Genomic DNA, 18,788 nt, shown 5'->3' with positions numbered 1-18,788 from the left:
GTTGGCTGTAATATATATATATATATATATATATATATATAGAAAAGGATGTCAATTTGGTTGAGACCGAATCATTTCAGCCCTCCTGCCCAGTGTACGCTGAGCTGGTTGACATTATGGGGCGCGCCTCAGACAGATTGCTGTTGCAGTGGAGGCGCGTCTGGGAGGAACCCGCTCATGGTATTTTGGATGGCTGGTTCCTCCCCACCCATAAGCCACCAGCCCGGATGAGCCTTCCATTCGTTTCCACGCTGGGATCGAGAGGGTATGGAAGAATCCGTTCTCCTCACGTCTCTATCTGCATCAGCGGGCTAGTTTCGCTGCTGTGGAGGGAGCCGTGGAGAACGGATAAGTGTCGAGGCCGCCAGTGGACGAGACGTTGGCTAACTATCTCGTCTCTGGTTGGTCCTCTTCACTAAGAGCTCTGACCCTGTCATCCAAGCTGCTCAAGACATCTTCATGCTTGAATGACAGAGCGTACACGGCAGCAGGTCAGGCAGGTGCGGTTCTGCACGCCCTTGTGGTCCTCAGGCCTACCAGACCGATCTGTTGCGGGACTCCGGGCCACCAAGCAAGCTGCTGTTCTGTCGGTGCTATGGTGGCCACGGAGAGACATCTGTGGGAGCTCCCACATACTGTGGTTGCCAGGTTACAGGCCTCACCAGGCCTTCCTGGTTATGAGCTCCCACTGATTGTGGTCACCGGGTTACAGGCCTCACCAGGCCTTCCTGGTTATGAGCTCCCACATGCTGTGGTCGCTGGGTTACAGGCTTCACCAGGCCTTCCTGGTTATGAGCTCCCACATACTGTGGTTGCCAGGTTAAAGGCCTCACCAGGCCTTCCTGGTTATGAGCTCCCACACATTGTGGTCGCCAGGTTACAGGCCTCACCAGGCCTTCCTGGTTATGAGCTCCCACATACTGTGGTCGCCAGGTTACAGGCCTCACCAGGCCTTCCTGGTTATGAGCTCCCACATACTGTGGTCGCCAGGTTACAGGCCTCACCAGGCCTTCCTGGTTATGAGTTCCACATACTGTGGTCACCAGGATACGAGCTCTCACGTACTGTGGTCGCCAGGTTAAAGGCCTCACCAGGCCTTCCTGGTTATGAGCTCCCACACATTGTGGTCGCCAGGTTACAGGCTTCACCAGGCCTTCCTGGTTATGAGCTCCCACACATTGTGGTTGCTAGGTTACAGGCCTCAAAGGGGCCTTCCTGGTTATGAGTTCCCACTTTCTGTGGTGGTCAGGTTATAGGCCTCACCAGGCCTTCCTGGTGATGAGCTCCCACACATTGTGGTTGCTAGGTTACAGGCCTCAAAGGGGCCTTCCTGGTTATGAGTTCCCACATACTGTGGTAGTCAGTTTACAGGCCTCACCCAGCCTTCCTGAATGTGGGCTCCCACATGATGCGGTAGCCAGACTACAGCCTCACCACCTTCCCTGAGCACTTTGCTCCCACTCTGTGGTCACCAGGCTTCAGGCTTCATTGGCCTTCCTGGTTGTGAGTTGTCACATGTCAGGTTGCAGGCTTCACCAGGCCTTCCTGAATGTGAAACCCCCACTTTTCGTGGTCGCTAAGTTGTAGTGGTGAGTCTTCACATGTCAGGCTGCAGGCCTCAGCGGCCTTCCTGAATGTGAGCTCCCCATGCATTGGGACTATCGGGTGTTAGGCCTTGTCAGGCCTTCCTGATTATGGGTTCCCACTTGTTGTGGCTGCCAGGTTACAGGCCTCAAGTTCGGCCTTTCTGAATTCAGAGTGAAGTACACTAACCCCTACTTCACCTATTATTGTGGTAAATCACATGACGGGATGTCTTGTGTACTTTCTAAAATCCATTTTGTATGGTAAGGGTCACGCGTGGTATGCTTCGGTCCCTTCTTATGTGGCTCAGACCCCGGTCTTCCCTTGGGTCCCACTTTAAGTGGCGTCCTGTCACTGGCCACAGGGACGCCCTTCTCTGGCTAACTTCTGGAAGAAGTAGCTTCCACTTGGTGGAGTAAGCTCCCACAGGTTGTGGTCACCAGGCTGGGTCTCACTGACCTTCCTGAGTACGAGCTCCCACCCAATGTGGTCGCCAGGTTACAGGCCTTACCAGGCCTTCCTGGTCATGAGCTCCCACACACTGTGGTCGCCAGGTTACAGGCCTCAACAGGCCTTCCTGGTTATGAGCTCCCACATATTGTGGTTGCTGGGTTATAGGCCTCACCAGGCCTTCCTGAATTCAGAGTGAAGTACACAAACCCATACTTCACCTATTATTGTGGTAAGTCACCCGACGAGATGTCTTGTGCACTTTTTAAAATCCATTTCTTATGGTGAGGGTCACGCGCAGTATGCTTCGGTCCCTTCTTATGTGGCTCAGACCCCGGTCTTTCCTCGGGTCCCACTTTAAGAGTTCTTTAGAGCTAACTTCTGGAAGTAGCTCCCACTTGGTGTGGTTTTTCAGGTACACCAGGCTGGGTCTCACTGACCTTCCTGAGTACGAGCTCCCACCGGATGTGGTCGCCAGGTTACAGGCCTCACCAGGCCTTCCTGGTTATGAGCTCCCACATACTGTGGTCGCCAGGTTACGAGCTCCCGCATACTGTGGTCGCCAGGTTACAGGCCTTACCAGGCCTACCTGGCCATGAGCTCCCACACACTGTGGACGCCAGGTTACAGGCCTCAACAGGCCTTCCTGAATTCAGAGTGAAGTACACAAACCCATACTTCACCTATTATTGTGGTAAGTCACCTGACGAGATGTCTTGTGCAGTTTTTAAAATCCATTTCATATGGTGAGGGTCACGCGCGGTATGCTTCGGTCCCTTCTTATGTGGTTCAGACTCCGGTTCTTCACTTTGGGTCCCACTGTAGATGTGTCTTTGTCGCAATACATTACGACAGGCACTTCCCTTGTTCAAGCTATCTCCCACAACTGTGGTTTTAGGTCTGATTAGACCTTTTTCGAGGTAGCCCAACATTGTGGGTCTGTCAGGTTTCTAGCCTCTGGCTTTCCTGAAGGATGAGCTTCCACATGCTGTGGTCGTTGGGTTTCAGGCCGCACAACGTACGGCCTTCCTGACATGAGCCCTCATGTATCGGAGCTCCCCACACATGGGGTCATCAGGTCTTAGGTCTCTTTGACCTTCCTGATTTTTGATCCCTCTCTTACTTCCTCAGTGCTCAAAAGCGAGCACTGGGTGGAAACTCGTGGATTGAGTGTACGATTCCCATTGGTTCGAGGTTGAGTCACACTCTCCGGAGGATCCCGTCTCTGTGATCCGAAACTCGATGGTTTCCGCCAGCTTCGCGGGCCTTCAGTTTTTGGATGCCTTTTCTAGGCAATTTCCAGAGGCTCTGTCTTGGACGGACAGGCTACGGCCAGACTGTGTGTCTTAGTACAGATCACCAGGCCAGCCTGGGGGCATTTCAGGAGGAGTGTTCTCCTGAATAGTGACTGGCTGGGGGTCTCTTTGGCCCCCTAGCCACACTCCCTAGAAGGGACCCCTTCTATTTTGAAGTTGTGGTCCTAAAGCCTTTGAGCTGGCCCTGATTTACTCACGTTATTACGTTCTGGTTTTTCTTGGTTCATTAGCTTGGGCTATGACCGGTAGGGAGTGCTGTCACTGACAGCCCGATGCAACATAGGGTGAGTGGTTTCAGTGTTTCTTGGAATTACTGGTTCTGACAGTTGTCACTGCCTTTCGGCATGCACTCCCCTCAGCATGGCGGAGTGGGTATTTCGTTCCCCATAGCGTCATTCGACGTATTGTTGAGTTCCCTTCGAAAGGGAACGTCTCAGGTTACGACTGTAACCTATGTTCCCTGAGAACAGGGAACGAGACAATACGTCTCGTTGCCATGCCTCGGGGCCTGCCTGCAACAGTCCCTTCAGACGATAGGATGTTGTCACGGTTTCAAGGCGCCCTTCTTATACATCCAGATTGACGCGCTCATCATTCAAGCTGATGATGCACGGGCTGTCGCCGGTCAACCTGATTACTGTGAGTTGATATTTGATTTCAGACACCTGTCACGCCTGAGGCGTTCCCCATAGCGTCATTCGACGTATTGTCTCGTTCCCTGTTCTCAGGGAACATAGGTTACAGTCGTAACCTGAGACGCTAAATGCGTACCGGGGTAAAATGAGCATTTGATTTTATTTTCCTCTAAACCACTAGAAAGCACAAAAACTTGCAGCGGCACTTTCCAAAATGTCTAAGGATACACATGTACATGGTTACCTAAAAAAAGGGGTTACGAGACGCTGCGTCCCCTAGGGCTCGCTATGGGAAATGCCCCTGGCATGACTGGTGTCTGAAGCATGAGTCTACACACGACATGCCTATGACATCACCACAGGTGCGGCCGTGATTATAAAAAAAAAAAATGGGGACCTGTGAAATACGTAATCCACTTCTTGCCTGAAGGAAACGTGTGCAGGAATACCGGAAGCATGGCAAAGGGACGCAGCATCTCATTCCCTATTCTCAGGGAATATCCCCTGTTCCCTATTTCCATGAAACCATGGTTTCATGCATAACCTGAGACATTTACTTTCAAAAGGAATTCTTATTTTCAGAATTACTAAGGATTCTAGGTTTAAATATAATTTTAAGTGTTGGCACTTAACCCTGAGAATGATTTTCATAGATTTTGAAGAACGACAGTTGTTTGGCACCATTTATTTCCATAGAAGAAAAAAAAAAATCTAAAGTCAATGGTGCCAAAATTCCAATCGTTCTTCAAAATATCTTCCTTTGAGTTCAACAGAAGAAAAATACAGGTTTACAACAACTTGTGGGTGAGTAAATGATGACAGAATTTTCATTTTTGGGTGGAGTATCCCTTTTAAAATACTCTGTCATTTTTGGTCATTCAGACTTGTAGTATGAAAATATGATTATTTTTATTATGAATAATTTTATTTTAAATTATTTTTTACTTAAATATGAAAAAATAAAATCTTAAATGTCTTCTTTTTTATGTGTCCACTTACAATAGAAAAATAAAACTGTGCTTTTGTAAAATAAAGAAAATAAACAGGGTGTGCTTTCTGCCTCTCTGAAAGTTTAAAAGTATTGTGGACAAATATTTAGTACGTGTTTAGTTCCCTTATTTCCTTATTTCTTATTTCTTAGTTCCCTTATTCCCTTATTTCTTATTTCTTAATTTAAAACTTAATCAATAACCATGCAAAAAACAAATATTCTCTTAAAAATACAAACATGTACATACATGTTGCTCACATATTAAGGTAGCTGTTTGTGCTAAATAGTGTAGTGACACACTTGCCATTAATAGGTTTATAAGCTACTGAAAAAAGCACAAATATCAAGGCATGTCAAAACATCTCAAGAACCCCAAAAACTCCTTAGACCCCAGAGGGTTAATGTAACAATATCTAGTCTAAATGATAAATCACGTTTGAGATTTGTGCTGGCTACTGGGCACAGGCCACCAGGGCACCATACGGATTTTATCAAATAATTTGATGACTTTCTATCAGATTTAATACTGGCTGCAGATAAAGTCCTAATTGTTGGTGATTTTCATATACATGTAGATAACGAAAAATATGCATTAGGTTTGGCATTTAAAGACATTCTGAACTCTATTTGAGTTGGACAACACGTGTCAGGATCTACTCATTGTCGTAATCATACTCTAGATTTAATATTATCACTTGGAATCAATGTTGATGCTGTTGAAATTCTGCAGCAGACCAATGATATCTCAGATCACTATCTAGTCTTGTGTAATCTTAATTTACCCAGGGCTGCAAATCTAACTCTCTGTTACAAATATGTTAGACCTATAACTTCTGCCACTAAAGATTTATAAATAATCTTCCTGATCAGTTTCATCCTCTCATCATCACAGATAGCTTAGAAGAACTCGATATTACGATAACTTTTAACTCCTAAGCGGAGTAGGAGCGGAGCAGCCGGTAACAAAAAGTAGTCGAAGGAGGAGAACGTCCTCGTCTCAGTTCTCGCGCATGCGCCCATAAGGAAGTAATAGAATAGTCGAAATAAGTCGTTATTTATGTTTTTTTTTTTTTCGCACAAAAAGTAGTCTCGTCGCTTGATAAACTTATAATTGAGCCGCTGTAGGCACATGGAATATTTAAACATTTTCTTTAATGACTTTATGGGCCGTCAAGAGCCAGTCCCTTAGGCATTCTATGTAGGACTGATCCAGCTCTCAGATTCAATCAAAAATATCTTCATTTGTGTTCCAAAGATGAACGAAGGTCTTACGGGGTTGGTACAGCATGGGGGTGAGTAATTAATTACTTAATTTTCATTTTTGGGTGAACTAACCCTTTAATAAAACATCATTAAAAAAAAGCAAATAGATCCTACAGAATTAGTCAATTACAGAGCAAACTCGAATTTACCTTTTCTGTCAAAGATACTATAAAATGCAGTATCTTCACAATTATGTCCCTTAGTTGAAAGAAATGGTATCTGTGATTATTTTCAATCAGGATTTAGACCGTATCATAGTACTGAGACAGCTCTCATTAGAGTTACAAATGATTTGCTCTTATCATCCGATCATGGTTGTATCTCTCTATTAGTGTTACTTGATCTTAGTCCTGCATTTTACACTATCGACCATAACATTCTTTTAAATAGACTAGAAAATGATGTTGGCATTAGTGGAATTGCACTAGCATGGTTTAAATCATACTTATCTGACCATTATCAGTTTTTAGCAAGAGATGTCTTATTAACTTCCTCACGTAATAACCTAGAATACTGTCTAACACTTGATGGCTGCTCTGTCAAGTCCTCGTTGTCGGTTAGGAACCTCTGGTGTGGTCTATAATACCAATCTTTCATTTGAAATTCATGTGTCTAGTATCTGTAAAACCAAATTTTTTCACCTTAAAAATATATCAAAATTACATCAAATGCTCTCGATTAAAAATGCAGAACAATTATTCATGCGTTCATAAAAATATATCTAAATTATGTCATATGCTCTCAATTTTAAATGCAGAACAATAGTTTACGTTAATGACATCAAGGCTAGATTATTGCAATGCTCTAATGGGTGGTTGCCCTACATGTTTAATAAATAAACTATAGCTGGTCCAAAATGCAGCCGCAAGAGTTCTTACCCGAACCATGAAGTATGACCATATTAGCCCGGTTCTGTCAACACTGCATTGGCTCTCTATTAAACTTTGTATACATTTTTAAATATTGCTGATACTTACAAAGCACTAAATGGTTTAGCTCCCCAGTACTTGAGTGAGCTTTTAACGCATTATAGACCTTCACATCTACTGCAATCACAAAATTCCGGCCAGTTGATAATACCTAGAATATAAAAATCGACTGCTGGTGGTAGATCCTTTTCATATTTAGCACCAACACTCTGGAACAATCTTCCTAACATTGTCTGGAAAGCAGACATACTCTGTCAGTTAAAAACTAGACTAAAAACCAATCTCTTTGGCCTAGTATACCCATAACACATTATAGACTTCTATAATTCGATGTTAGGCGACATAGTTTAGATCAGCCAAATCCTAATGTACCTGGTACATCATAAGAAGGATGTTGTCTACGCTAATATTAGTCTCTGTGTTTATCCCGAGATTTACTGCAGTCCGCCGGATCCAGGTCATGTCCAGATCTGATGAAGGACCATTGCCTGGACATGATGAAAATGCAGTTTTGAAGTGTCAACTATTCTCTCCCCTGTGAATTCCTTTCTCACTTGGAGGACCTACGGACTGCGCTTTATTAAAAAAATAAAATAAAAGCACTTTATAAATGAAGGTGACTTGACTTGACTCTCAATCTGCTCCTATTGGATAGGCTTTATCAGAGTCAAATACATCATATTGTTGTTTGAATTGGTTTCTTATTTATTTATTTATTTATTTTTGCAAACTTTTAATTACAAATTACAAATTAAATTACAAATTAAAATCTGCAAACTTAAACTTTAACCCACAGACCAGCAGTCTTTGTTACATTTTCGGTAACACTTTACAATACGTGTGCACTAATAAGCATTAATTCATGCTTAACTAATACACAGATAATACGGAATTAATGTGTAACTAATGATTATTTAAGCTATTAATTAATGATTACCACATTAGGAACTAATTACGAGTCTGTAAGGTTAATGTATTAGTTCATACATGAATTGTTATTAATTAAATATGTAATTGTGGATTCATTCCATAATAACTCATTTTTTTAACTAATAGTGTTAATTACCAGAATGAGCCAACGCATTGTATTTCAACTTCCAGGTAATATGACAGGTACACTAATATGCGTTAATACATGATTACTTCATTGTTAGTGCAAATTCATGTGCAAATTACTACAATTACTAAATGACTAGTTAATAATGATGTGCCCCATCAAGTAAAGGCATAGCATAATGATACCTTTGCAAATCATTAGCTAATGATTAATTAAAGCAGACAACTGGAAGTTGAAGTGCATAGCTTTGACTAATTGTGATAATTCACACATTAATTTACACTATTAGTTAAGAAAATATGTTATTAAGGAATTAATACACAATGACACATTTAATTAATAGCAATTCATGTATTACTTAATCTATTAATCATATTGACTCTTTCGTAGTTGCTGATGCAGTAATCATCAATTAATGGTTTAGTTCTTCATTAGTTATACATTAACTCATGATTATCTGTGCATTAGTTAAGGATGAATTAATGCACATTAGTGCACCTGTATTGTAAAGTGTTACCACATTTTCTATAGCCTGACCCTGGACAGACTCTTCTTTAATGGGACAGACTCTTCTTTAATGCATGAGAACACACTCTAGAATGTGTATTTAAAAAAGGGTTGACAATGACTTCACTTGAAAAGACTATCACGACAAAGAGCAAAAACAGCTTGCTGCTGTAAGGAGGCGATAAACTAAGATCAATAATTTAGATTCTCTTTCTTTTTCTACTTATCTCAACACAAAGGCTTTAAACAGTGCTACACTAACCAGGAGAGACAGGACATTTTAAAAGCTGTGACGGAAACCTTACATTTTTTAAGATGTTGCATTAGCAAGTGCTACAAAGTGATATTTTATGACAACGCGTAAGGGGCAAGGACAGCATATTTTTTTGTTGAAAAAGTGGAAAGTCTGGAAGCCTTGTACTTGTATTACTACTGACTAAAAAGTTTGAGAGCTGTTAACTAACTGAGTAATTTAAATTCACAGAGTGAATTTGGTGAAAACACTAAAAAAAGTATGCTATTTATATTAATTTGCAAAAATAATCAAAGACCAAATACCTCATTGTTTTTTTGTGATGAGAAATTCTGAAAAGCATATGGAACATTGACAAGTAAACCATGCACTAACAAATATGCAATGCAATTATGCCCTTGCCCATAATGGTCCAGAATCATCAACTTTCTTGTCCCTGGGTGCTCTAGCTAACAACTTCTCTACAACATGCCATCCCCGCAGGCAAACACAATGAGAGTGACAAGCCTTCATTAAAGCATCCAAATTCAAATGTTATTCTTAGCCTGGAGAGCAGTGAAGCCATATTAAATGAATTCATATGAGACAGGGCCTTGAAGAGAACAAAGTGACACCCCGTTCCAGAACTAAAGTATATCTAGTGTGCCACCACATAGGCCCCATTTTAAGTGCCACCTTCATTATCAGCACAATCCATGTGGACAAGCACTATTATGAATTTAAAACTCTTCTTAGATTTACAGTTCTGATAAAGGCTTATGTATCTTGTAATTCGAATGCTTGCGATGACAGACCATAATAGGGTGAATAAGTGATCCAGTTAGTTTTTTGCTGAGATTTAACACCTTATGTGAGTGAAAAAAAAAAAAAAAAAAAAAAAACTTGTGACAGGAAATCAATGGAAAGCTACGTTTTTTGGCACTGCATTTTAACCATGCAAGATACAGTACAATGTATCCAGACTATTGCACATGATGAATTAGCAAAATATCACTGTGCTATGTTATTGGCTTTTTGGCAAGAGCAGTCACCGGGTAAAATGATTTCATAAATATTTCTAAGCCATGTACGTACTGCAAATGTGAAATTCATGTATGTTTAATGCATCAGGCGTGTTGCCTTTAAACTCTCAACACAGCAGAGACAGCAAAAAACTTACTTTAATACTTTAATAAATTGAATTCGGTTCAGTAGGGCACAGATCACCATATAGCATCGATTTGGAAATCTTTTCAAGCACATAGTAGCTTCTTACAATCATTTGCTGCGGTGCTTCAAGAATCGCCATTTCTCATCCATTCAAGTATAAGCCTTTTCTTTTTGTTATGGGAAACCTCAAGGTTATGGTGTTCTGATAAATTAGCCGTAATATGATGATAAAGTACCTTTTTTCTGTAGGTTGAAGGCCATTTTAAAGATTCGGGATGAGGTTAAAGTTTTGGAGAGATGAAACCAATCCTAACTCGGAGATGACCAATCTCTCATTGTGACTGTGCACGAGCAGCCCAGGTGCTGTGTCGAAATGGCTGGTGGATTGGTCTACTCTGTCTATGGCAGCTGAACACATTGCTTTGGACAGCTCCTGGCCAAGCTAGTCACAATTCAATTCCCTGACTCATTCATCAAGCACTTGGGGTGTTTGGGTCACGGGCTGGCCAGCTCCCAATCTTCCCGTTCATTCAGAGTCCCCCATCGATAAGAAGGCTTTAGTCTACATCTGCCAGCTCATCTGAAAGGGCTGGAGAATTCAGGCTGGATTTGTTTACCATTTTGTTTTGTGAAAAATCCATGTATGTATGTTGCAAGTGTGTGGTGTAATAAAATTAGATTACTCTCATTATAATCAACTAAGCTGTCTAAACTACAAACACCCAATTGATTCCACTGTAGACTGGATGCGGAAGTTGTTCAACATGAATCATGAACTTTCTACAGAGGCTACCAAGAGTTGAAATCATACCTCATTGTGTAGAGAAGAGTTCCATTGTCTACCAGTCGCAGAAGTTTATTAGGTGTAGTCATATTGTGGGCTACTGACTTCTTCCCATTGTGGAAGAAGGTATCAGGAGTCCAGATCTTGCTGGCGAGCAAGTTGTTAAGTGGAAGGACCTGCATAGGCCCATCAAACTTCAGCCTCTCATCCCGCCAACTTTGCCGGAAGAACACATCAATCGTGTACTCCTAGAGGAGAGAGAGAAAAAAAAAAGAATGAGTCAAGACTTTCTGACAGCCCTTTTAAAACTTCACTTCACCCCCCAAGTTTCCACATTTCACATGATGTAATGTCCTCTTGGTGAGACAGCATGCGCTGGTGTGTGAAGCACTTCACCAATCTTGGAAAACGACTCAAGAGCGGGAAAAGGATTTTGACTCTTGCTCAGATTTGACATTTAACAGATCTTCCTGTTTGGCTGGCCTCGATTGGTCGAGATGCTTTTCTCAGTTGTACACTTCAATAATTCATCGCACTTTAAGGAGAGATTCAGTCTTGTCGGTGTGAGATCCTTAAGGCTCCTTCAAAAGTTCAAACTCAAATGATTGCGTTTTCACAGCTGTCGCTGGAGGGATGAAACAAGCTTTTTTTCCAAGAGTTATCTCTCTGACCATATTGCCAACATGGAACAGGGGACACTGTCCTCAGTAAACCTTTGCTTAGTTGGGAGTAGGAATCATCTCAAATCCAGTGTCTTTTCCACTGATGAGAATTGCTCATGTTTTAAAACCTCCATTATTGATGATGCAATCCTCTACATGTTCTCTATGGGAACAAACATCAAAAGAAATCTTATCTGCTTGCATTTAATAAGTCATCTAATGTAATGCATAAAATAGTGGCAAAAATGGTTTAAAAATGAATGTTGAAATCTTCCGAGGACAGTATTAATCATTGAGAATCCTCTATCACTGATTATTGTAATTGAGTAAGTAACAGCAAACAAGGACTCTTTTTTATGTTCTGAATTTCAACCGAGAACTATAAGGGTTTTTTTGTCACGCTTCACAAGATCCAATTTGTTTGGGAAGAAACAGACACAAATCTATGTTGCCAAGTCAATCACAAATGTCAAGAAGCTCCTGCACAAAGGCAGAAAACGAGTCAGATAAAAAACCACTCATTCCAAATACATTCTAGCCTTCAGTAGAATGTTTTTCCCACAATCATTCTCACAGTTGCTCACTTAATGATGGTTTATGGAGTTTGCAGCATTAAAACATGTATGCTCTTCATGTGTGTGTCTCTGTACATCATTTATTCAGGAAGCTTCAGACTTCAATCTGAAGTTGTCAGATTAAAATTCTGTGGGCACTTCTTTTCCAAAGAAGTAGTCTCCACACCATGAGAAGTAAGGAAGAAAGTGAAAGCTGACATCAAATGACGTCTACATAAAAAAAAGCACACGAGTAAGTTCAAGCAGGGTTTTCATAATCAAATGCAATGCTTTTAAGACCTGAACATAAAATGAATACCATTTCACAGCAGAATAATCCCAAACAATCTCAAAATGCATCATGTATCACAGATTGTTTTTCGTCACTGAGACAATCTGGGACACACTTTCGATAACGCCTTGGAACTTAACACAGCTTATCAGCAAAACAGGAAGTGGAGCTGGAGCGGAGTGATTAAAGAATGCTTTGAGCAAGGAAGGGAAATTACTGTCGCTCCACTACACTAACATACTTTGCTCCGAGTCCCCTAAACTCACCAGAGTGAGTCTTGTATCTTTTCATCCTCAAATGTAATACCTCTACAAATGATTCATTCAACTAAATATTTGTAAAACACTATTTACAACCTTAATTTTTTAAAAATAATTTTAATATATTTCAATACTGTTTAAGGGCTCAATGAAATGTTTGTAGCATAGACATCTGTTTAAAAATTGGGTCATGGAGTGTGCAGAAATATACAGTAAAATACTGTTTCTATTTTCTTTTTTGAAGTGTTTAAAGTGTGAAAATTTTTAATTACATCCATCCATGTGTTAAGATGACCCCTGGCAGAAGTTGAGGCACCATAGTGGTGGTCATTATTTATTCCTTATTATAATTCATGGATATATTATAATAATTATAAAAATTAGATGCACATTTCAAAACTATTTCATTCTTCATCATGACCTAAAGGCAATCTAATCATTCAATCTAATTAATGATTTTAATTCAACATATAGGCCTACTGGTATATATAATTAATAGAATTGCATTTTATTCAGATGTAACTATTGTTTATTTTGTCTTTCATTATTGAACTAAACTGTTTGGTAGAGAGAATGGAATACCGTTTTGTATCTTTGGATATGCACTTTACAAAATAGCACACAGACCATGTTGCACACTGAATATGTCTTTTATTTTGAGTAAGTGTCTTACATAGATTGTGAATGTTCTTGCTAGAAACTGTATAAGACTTCAGCACATGCATAATATAAATTAAATTATAAATTATGCATAATACTGCATAGATGGGTTATTCAAGACAATATTTCTGATCAAAATAACCCTTTCCTATAACCCATCAAAATTACAATTTGAAAGATGAAGTACTCTCCTTCGGCTCAGGATTTTTTTGTTTCCTTTTTGCATATATTTTATAATAATAATATTTGTTTATAGCAAGTACTTACAAGACTGATTTTCCCTGTACGTAGATGTTCACTTACAAATCAGCACTAACATGGTTTCCGCTGCATGATTTCATAAAGTGACAAATAAATACAGCACTATTGCTTCAAGGCAAATTGAAATGGGACAAAAAACAGAAGTTTACTGTTCATGAGAATGATTGTGACATAGTGTTGGCAAAGAGCAATGGTCACTTTGGAATGTGATTGGACAAGCACAGATTTTTCCACAATACAACCCAATGAGAGTTGTACAGAATCCTGTTGCTTTGGTCAGGCAGGAGACACTTTATGTTTTGTTATGTGGATAAAGCACAAGCAGTTAGTGCACATCACCCAATGTGCCATGTAGTGGTGATCATATGGGCATGGGGATTACATTTTCTTTTTTCTTTTTTTCTTTTTTGTTGCTAATGACACTTTTGCAGAATGATGCAAAGGTTTTCAAAATGGGGGTAAATGAGATTTGACAGAAAAGGTGATTTTATACATTTTTTTCATTTACTTATAAATCTAAGATTTTTTAATGTTAAAATATCCAGTTACTAAAACCCCATTTTATTGTTTATTGACTAGCATTGGTATTCCATTTATGGGTTTAACTCCCCCAAAAGTGTAAACATTGAGCCCCTCAGGCACCATAAAAACATTCAGAGCTCAGGACCGCTCAGATCTGTTAATCTCTTTATAGCTCAACTCATTTCAAGAGTTTGTGGCATGGCTACTGTAGCAGACTGAGCCAGTGGGTTTATATCCGGTGTGGGACCATGACTGGCGCATTACATAGCAAAAGAAATTTAGCTTCGGTTGCAGAAATGCAGGCCAAGTTTGCTGCATTTAGTCCATAAAAAATTTAACAGCCCTTAAAAAAAATAAAAAATAAATAAAAATAAAGATCAAGTATAATTTCAAGTATACTTTATGTAGTAAGTATACTAATACCAATGTTCTACTTGTGAGTGTACTAGTTTTTCAATATTATTTAATAAACTAAATTGGCTGACCTATAGTGTATAAAATATCATTTTAAGTATACTTTAAGTGTAACAGTATTAAATGTTGAGTACACAATTAGTTTAAAACAAAATATTGTTTGTAATGCAACTATACTTCAAGTGAACATATAGGTATACTGAATGTTTACTTGTCAAATACTTTGAAGTATACTCTCAGTAAACTACTAGTTTAGTAGTTTTACACTGTAATTTTTTTCTTCTTCCCCTTTAAATGAACATCACATCTGTGGCTTGCTCCCCGAGCACTTGTCAGCTTGTTATGGAAATGGAGAGGATCCAATCGCCATGAGGTGGAGTCGGGAAATGAGAGCCAACTGAGAGCCATCAGGAGAAGAGGATATAAGCACAACAGAAAGAAGCTTAGGGGAGACTAGATCTCCAAAGAGCAGACTAATACTTTCTCTGGTTATTTTCTCCTGTAGGCTCCAGTGATTGCAGAACCCTATGCTGCATTTCTCCTGCAGATTGCTACACGTTCACTTATGCACTGAAGCACCAGCTTTCCTGCACCTTAAAACACCCACTATAAATGTAATCTTTGTCACTTAACAAAGGCCCCCCCGGGAATGTAAATGTATTCTTACATTTACATCATAAAAATCATAGAAGATTTCATACACTGTAAAAAGTATTGTTGGTTTAACTCAAAAAATGAAGTAACCTGGTTGCCTTAAAATTTTTAGTTCATTGAAATAGAAAAATATTCCATATTCCATACAGTGTAGCAAAAATATTTTACTTGATCAATAAGAGGGCAGTAGGAAGCAGATTGTGTAGCAGATTTATCAGCTTCATTATCAGATCGAGTTTTGATCATGTTGAAAATGTATAGGCCCTAGATTTGTGTATGAAATATGATTAAGTAGGCTAATATTCAAAATTAGACATTATATTCATTGTTTAACAGGACAACAAATGTTTCATGTAAGTTATGAGAGAATACAGTGTTTTTAAAATGTTGCATTACATTTTTTAGCATTCATTGGAAAACAAGCATTCTGTTTTCAATCAATTTACACTCGAATGTGTAATGTATCCTGGGGAATACAAACAGTTTAAATAAAAAATAAAAATCCTGTATTAAAAAAAAAAAAAGATTTCCATTACACGAGAGTAGATGTTAAAACTTCATGCTGATTTGTACTTGGCTTTCGCCAAGATAAGCAAAACTAAGACGTAGCTTTACAGTAAACTATGCTTCTCCATCCATTTACACTACTTTCCAAATGGTGGTGTGACTCCCCTTCTGTTCGGCACTAATGGCTGCAGTGTACTTGGCGCGTCAGCATATACGACGGCTGCAACTACAGTGTGGTCTCCCTAGTGGATCAACACGACAACTGGATTGAGCAGAGTAGGGGACAACTCTAGGGTCTTCAAGTGGGCACCTTCTGTCCTCAGTGTTTCGTCGACTAGCCCACGACACCTCAAGAAGGGTTTGATAGTGACTCTGGCGTCCCAGAGTCACCCCCCTCAGTCCCCCACTCAACTCAGCCCTGCTTCTGAGAACTAACCACAATCTCACAATCTTTCCGTAACCCAACCATACGTGCTAATTCGTTTGACTAAGGCTGTCGAGCCCTAGCCTGGCTGCACCCTCCTCCGCACTTCCGCTCAATTTCATTTTACTTCAGTAACTACGTCTGGGATCGCTCCATATCCTTAGGTTTCCAGAAATCAATTTTTTGTAGGACCAATCAGCGAATAGAGGGAGTGGCTGAGAACGATGACGTTGATGTAAGCGCGTCAGTTTGAGTTCAGTAATGGCAGCGGAGAAAGACGTGAGAAAAGCTATTCGGTCCGTTGTTGGAAAAGAAACTGCCGAATATACAGAATTTAAAGCCGGATTGTTATCGTCTCACCTCTTGTTGCACAACTGAGGACCAAGTGAAGGAGGCAGAAAGTTTGGAAGTTTGTGCTGGGCAGCTCGTGCACGATGACCGTGACATTTTGGACGGATGGTTTAGCCTGGTGTTCGGAAGCCCCGAGTCCTGGCTGCTAAACTATTGTTGAAGATCCGCTCAGGAGTCATGTCAGTCGCTCATATTCCCAACTGTATATTTACTGATTCTTGTGATGAATAGAACATTTAGAGCCCCTTTGTGCACTCGTGCAGGAGGTTGGTGTGTCAGTTTTACATGTTGTAAATCGTACAAATTGGTTGTGATTTTTTTTAAATAATTGTCATAAATAAAAATGTGAAAAACCATACTTTGAAGATATTTGATTTTCAGTTTTAGATGGCAATGGTTGATTTGTTTTACTAAAAAAAACTAAATGCCACATAAAAATGTACAAACACATACTTTGAAGACCATAATTAAGGTAATTAAGAAACAATAAGACGTAATATGAAAAATTGTTGTTTATTACACATCGGCAGATAGAGACAGACTGATCATTCACTGTAGAAGCTACAGCATTTGCGGCAGATCAGAAACGACCACAGCGGCGTAACTTTATTTGTAATGATTAGAAACAGCTTCCACCGTTGAATGAATATATCACTGTCCTTCGTGTCAAATATACATTTCGAATTAATAATTGTTCCTAGATTAACAAAACCTGCGGCGCTCGTTGACTGAAATCCTATTGTAAACATAATCCTCTGATCATTCGGACTTGTTGTTTCCAGCCATTTCGGCGCGTGACATACGTCACTCACGACACCCCGTTAGCGAATGGCTATGGCAGATCGTGAGTGACTTTGGGCAGATCCAATAGATTTGAACTTTAATAGTGAACCCGCCTACAAGGAAGGAAACGTTTCTCAATGGAGCGGTTCCAGACTCTATGTGGAAATGAAATGAACTAGAGTCTGGTTGAACCAGGCTAGTCGAGCCCCACTGGTGCGTTATAATGCAGTTTCAGTGGCAACGGTTCCATATGTCGTACCACCTACCTCAAAACACAATATATGTCCAACCACCCGTCATTCACGCAATATACACAGGAACGTAATGACTGTAAATACTATGTAACCTATACAAATTAACCAACAGACTCTTTAAGTTTTCCAGAATTCTACGAAACTGTAGCGTGGCGGCCTGTACAGATGAGCATACCGCAGTTTCTTCCTCTCATATGCCTCATCTGCCGCATCCTCCCATGGCACTGTTAGCTCTATCAGTTGAACAATGCGTGCTGATCCAGACCACAAAACAATATCTGGTGGTTAGTGGTGGCAATCTCAGGTGTAAAAATAAGCCGTTGATCAAGATCAGCCAGCATCTTCCAGTCCCTAGCAGCTTCCAGTTTCCCGGGCGATAATTGGTGTTAACACCTTTTCTTGGTGGTTGCTCACCTAGGCGGAGGAATATTGTCTTCAGCGTGTAATGTTTTGCTAAAACAGGCGGCAACTTATTGGTCATACCACGCTTGCCTTCCAATGCTAAAGCCAAACATTGCAGTACTTGGTCATGGTATAATATATAATAATAATAATAATAATAATCACAAATTTGTGTCCTAATAAGATGGAAAATAGCAATAAATAAATGCTCTGATGTCTCCATGTCTTGCCCTTTTTAGGGTGCATCCTTTATTGATGGACCCATGACCCCAGATGATGAAGTCCCTGATACTACAAATGTGCCAGAGGACATGGAAGGGCAATCATCTACACCTTCAGCTCGTTTTTTTTTTTGTTTTTTTTTTTTCAATTATTAATTATGAGTGTTGTAAAACATGCCATTTATTTTTGTTATAATTAAAAAAAACTGACAATTTACAATTTGTGTATAAAAACTTTTGAATAAATGTATTATTTGAAAGATCATAAATGGCTCTTAAAGGACAACTCTGGACAACCTTTGGTCTAATAACACATTGGTACCTAGTCAACCGTTCTCTGGGATTTGTTTTCATGATAATTGAATGTAAAGAGTTTTATCTCTAAAAAACTGTTTATCGTATAACGCTAGTATAAAGGGCATAGAGTAATAATAAAAAAAATCGCTAGCTAATACCACTAACAAGGCTCAAAATAGCCCCACAATAACACAGTAACATAATGAGCATCCCTACATGCAAAAAAATGAAGCATTGAGAACTTTATAAAATATCTTCTTATTAAATTGTCTGTACACAGTCCACTTCACATATACAGGCAGGAGCCATCTTTGGAAAACAGTCTCGACCATTCAAACCACAAACGGCGCTC

General features: G+C 39.9%; 1 protein-coding gene across 1 annotated transcript in view; it reads right to left on the bottom strand.

Moving 5' to 3' along the window:
• gabra3 (gamma-aminobutyric acid type A receptor subunit alpha3) overlaps window positions 1-18,788 on the bottom strand; it is a 480,166-nt gene that overhangs the window by 240,685 nt on the left and 220,693 nt on the right. Inside the window, exon 5 of the mRNA XM_089123407.1 lies at window positions 10,946-11,166. Within this exon, the coding sequence (XP_088979533.1) occupies window positions 10,946-11,166 (221 nt within the window). The remainder of the gene's footprint in view (window positions 1-10,945; window positions 11,167-18,788) is intronic.

The sequence above is a fragment of the Pimephales promelas genome, chromosome 19 (assembly GCF_988280905.1).
Source record: "Pimephales promelas chromosome 19, fPimPro1.hap1.1, whole genome shotgun sequence".
NCBI classification, from domain to species: domain Eukaryota; kingdom Metazoa; phylum Chordata; class Actinopteri; order Cypriniformes; family Leuciscidae; genus Pimephales; species Pimephales promelas.
This window is presented reverse-complemented; position numbering and strand designations above follow the sequence as displayed.